Here is a 4,317-nt window from a genome sequence, read left to right as displayed (position 1 = left end):
GCATTTTCCCAGTTTTTTACTAGTAGTGCTGGGCGATATATCACATGAACCGGTAAACTGGTTTTAATTTCCTGTATGATATACATTTTTCATATAACAGGTGATAATGGACAACGGTTGTCTGTTTGTTTTATATTGTGAATAAGTTTTTAGAATATCTGTCTGGATAATTGATTATTATTCATTTTGAAAAGGAAGCAGTGTTAAAGATGTTGGCATATCCTTTACCTTTGAGTTCTGTTTCCTCTACGTTGCAGTTCACGCAATAAAGATTGTGTTTAATGCTTTATGATTCCTAGTGGGAATCATTATGGAAAAAAAAAAAATAGAAAAACAAAATAAGATATAACGTGAAACCACCACAATCTTAAAAATATCCATGATCCATCATTTTTGGTCATACTGCCCAGAACTAGGTGAAAGGTTGTGTATATGTATGTTGATAGATATAAACAAGATTGAATTAGCTTTGCATTCCTGCATGTTTTAAAAAAAAACAAAAAACTTTTATATGTCGTCTGCACATAGCACGGTCCTGTTCAGCCCTGATTTGTGTGCTTTATTCTCTTTAGGTAACTTCAGTTCGAGGTTAAAAGGCCGCCAGAGAATCCTGTGTCACCGCGCGCCACCGGAAGAATGAAAACGTCAACAGCAGCAGCGCCATGAAGATGGATGAACAGACTGGAATGACGGCGACTACGCAGAGGCATTTGGCCTCACTGTCGGCAGCTGACCTGTGACCCCTCATGGATTAAAAATGGCACTTTGGCTGAGACAGGGAGGGAAGCGAGACATTTTACTCTCCGGGAATTCTGGGAATTTAACAAGCATGTTTGTTTGAAACGGGATTGCAAAGACTGGACAAGCCTGGAGTCTTTTTTCATTTCAATGGGACTATCATGGTTCAGTAAGGGTGGAGTAAGATCTGAGTGGGAGATGTTAATTAAGAAAAACTGACTACAAAATAGAATTTGAGTCAAGGATGGAGCAGGATTTTACACAGTAGGATCTCTTATCTCTCATCAATTGTGGATAGTGAACACTAGCCTGGACTTACAGTAGCCAGTGCTGGTGAAGATTCCAACACTTAACACCCAATTCAGCTTAACAAACTTTTAACCTCTAATTAAACTCTAGCAGGCAATACTAGCCTGTAACTGTAATCTATCTATCCCTCATTGTTGTGAATGGACGTCTGACTCCTCTAAAGCTAGAAGGTTTCCCTTCAGCTTCAAACTGTAACTCTGACTTCTGGTCAGTATCTCGCTGCAGCATCGCTAAAAAAAATCCAAAAATGGCTGCTACAGGAAGGAAGCACTTGGTGAGAGACTTTAACCATTTCATCACCTGTTACCTTTGTCGGGGTTACCTGATCAAACCAACCACGGTCACCGAGTGCCTGCACACCTGTGAGTGAAACGTACACACACATGTAGATTTCTTTGTTGCTTAAAGTGGAAATTAATGGCAGAAGTTCTTTGTTTGATGTCATCTGGTTTGGAGTCCGCCACAGTGCATTTTCTGAACACATCGTCCACTCTTGTTAATAAGCTAGTTATGAACTCCACATTTCTTTTAAAGTCATCAGATCTCTGTACTGTTCACAAGTCCAAGTCTTTGTGGTTTGCACACTACATGACATAAATACATACATACATACATACATACTGATCTCAGACAGAGGGTCATACACTACAAGATCTTTCACCAGGAGGATTCCCCGACAGTGGTGGACTCGCTTGTTTGAGAGCCAGGGGTAAAAAGGGTTCTAGCATGCAGAAAGTTGCGAAGCATTTATGGTGAAACAGCTTAGTCAGGGTTAGGATTAGAACCCTAAAGGGCACTTTATCATGTTTTGTCCACTGGAAGGGAACCCTAGAGGGCACTTTCACTGGACAACAAGACCAGATATTTAGCCTGCTTGATATCTTTCGGGTGCTTGTGAAGCATTGGGAAACTCTTGGAGCGATAGTGTCTTTGAAGAGTTCACACATGGTGCTGATGCAACCACCAAGCAAATGCCAGATTTGCCTCTGATAGACTGAAGGCTTAAATGGAGGTAACCATTAATGAAGCGTAAATACTCCCAAGTTGGAATAACGGGAGGCTCTCCTGTTTTTCCCATTCTACGACAGTCCCTGGAGGCAGTAAGGTGATTGACAGTTTGCTTGGGCATGAGCTGCCCTACTCTGTCTCTGATTGGCTAGTACTTGTCTAGTTGCCTTTGTTGGTTGGGTGGGTTAGGTTTAGGCATGGGGCGTGATGAGTGGCTAGGGTAAGTGTAAGAATATCAGGCTAAGCCTCCTAGGCTCACTTAGGTAATTAGCTTGGAATCTGACAAGCTAACCAGAAAGTGAGTTGACAACATCCTTCAAGGACCTTTCATTTTGTGGTAGTGTTTTTACCACTGCATTTTGAATCCGACCAAATCCCACCTAGTAAGAAGCCAATAAATACATAAAAACAGCTTGTAGCTATCTTCTCGCTTATTGCCTTGTGTGTTTATGTAAGTCATATACAGGCATCAGTTTTAAATTGAGACTCCTTGTAAGTAAACTTAAATAAGAACTGTCCTGACCAAGAGTTACCATTGGAGATACTAATTTAACCGCAATAAAATATGTTGATGTTGTTTTTTCTGCAGTCTGTAAGAGCTGTATTGTGCAACACTTTGAGGAGAGTAATGACTGTCCTAAATGTGGCATTCAGGTCCACGAGACCAACCCACTGGAGATGCTCAGGTAAGATGTACTTCTCTCACTTCGTCCTCTCTCATATTCAACTGAGCTTTTTTCTTTCTTTTCACTGGTAGTTTATCACCCTTAAGCTCTCCTCATATTTCTTCTTCCTGGCTCTGTGTCTATCTCTGAATCTTAAAAGAGATTCTGTTGCTAAGTTTAAAAAAATTATATTTTTGAATGCTTTGAGTACCGCAAATTTAATTCCGTTCACCTCCATCGTATTAGTTCCCCCCTTGATCTATTGTTCTCATCTTTCTATTATTTGATCATCTCATCCTTCTCTTCTTAATACATCTCTGTCTTCTTATCCTTCTGCTTCTCTTTTATCTTATTTACCATATCCTATTCTTTTCATCTTCTATTATTATCATCTGCTTTTTTCTTTTACCATGTTTTATGTTTTGACCCTAACTATCTCCAACTGTTCGTCCATAACTTTACCAACTTTACCACATCCTTTATCCCTACTTGACTCCTTGTTTTTCACTTTTTTTTCTATTCCCATGTTCTCAGGTTGGACAACACCCTGGAGGAGATCATTTTCAAGCTGGTGCCTGGACTCAGAGAAAGTAAGTTAGCCAGATGGTTTCATCAATCTGTCTCCTCAGCTTGCAGTCCGTCTTTAATTATGTGACTATTCATGGGAGGTAGGAACAATTATTTAGTAAACGACAGCACTCCAATAACATAATTTGTTGCAAGACATGCAAAGAATGTATTACTATGCTCAAAAGGCCTTCAGCATGCTCACTAGCAACAAGGTTGTGACCCCAGACAACATTATATGCAGTTTAACCAGTGGGGGGACACCAAATTACATATGGGCAAAGAAAGAAAGCAACAGCATTAAATCAGAGAATTCCTATAAGATTAAAAAAACCCAAATGGCAGAAGAACAACAAAAAAAGAAATACACACAACATTGTCTTTGGAGCCCTCTCAAAACCCAACCATTTGAAAGTCTAACTTAATGTTGCATAATATTTGTTGTCTGCGGAGCCCTGCATGCGGAAAACTTATGCTCAGAGGGTTACCTACAGCGTCCTTGTTTGAAGTGTAGGGCCACTGACCAAGCTGCAGTGTTGAAGAGTTGGGAGTGAGAATGTGTTGACATATGATACATTAATATACGGAGCTTGTTGCCGAGACCTGAGCTATGGTTTCCGGCAATGTGTTGTATAACGTATTTAAAACACTGGGGCAACCACCTAGTAACAACCTTCAACAAGAACAAGAACATCTCATCAACTTCTTGACAAAACCCTAAATATCACCAAAACACCATAGCATCCGCTTAACAACACCATCACCAAAGATACCATAGCAATTATTCAGCAAGGCCCAAGGAACCCAGCTAACACCATATGTCTTATTAACCACCCAGAACACACACTAAATGGTAAATGGACTGCACTTATATAGCTTTCTAGTCTTCCGACCACTCAAAGTGCTGTACGCTATGTCACGCTTACCCTATTCACACACAGTCATTCGCTGATAGCAGAGGCTGCCATGCAAGGTGCTCATCAGAAACAGAAACTGCATTCACACACATTCACACACCGATGGCACAGCA

The 4,317-nt window shown here is 40.5% G+C and overlaps 1 protein-coding gene across 1 annotated transcript in view; it reads left to right on the top strand.

The window, feature by feature from the left end:
* Positions 1–572: 572 nt before the first annotated feature.
* The window catches only part of pcgf5b (polycomb group ring finger 5b), a gene marked incomplete at its 5' end in the record, with an annotated part of 16,919 nt that continues 13,174 nt past the window's right edge, over positions 573–4,317 (top strand). Inside the window, 3 exon segments of the mRNA XM_035663335.1 lie at positions 573–1,409; positions 2,645–2,741; positions 3,255–3,310. Coding sequence (XP_035519228.1) covers positions 1,295–1,409; positions 2,645–2,741; positions 3,255–3,310 — 268 coding nt within the window.

This window comes from Morone saxatilis, unplaced genomic scaffold (genome assembly GCF_004916995.1).
Source record: "Morone saxatilis isolate NCDOM2014 unplaced genomic scaffold, NCSU_SB_2.0 Contig19, whole genome shotgun sequence".
Lineage (NCBI taxonomy): Eukaryota > Metazoa > Chordata > Actinopteri > Moronidae > Morone > Morone saxatilis.
This window is presented reverse-complemented; position numbering and strand designations above follow the sequence as displayed.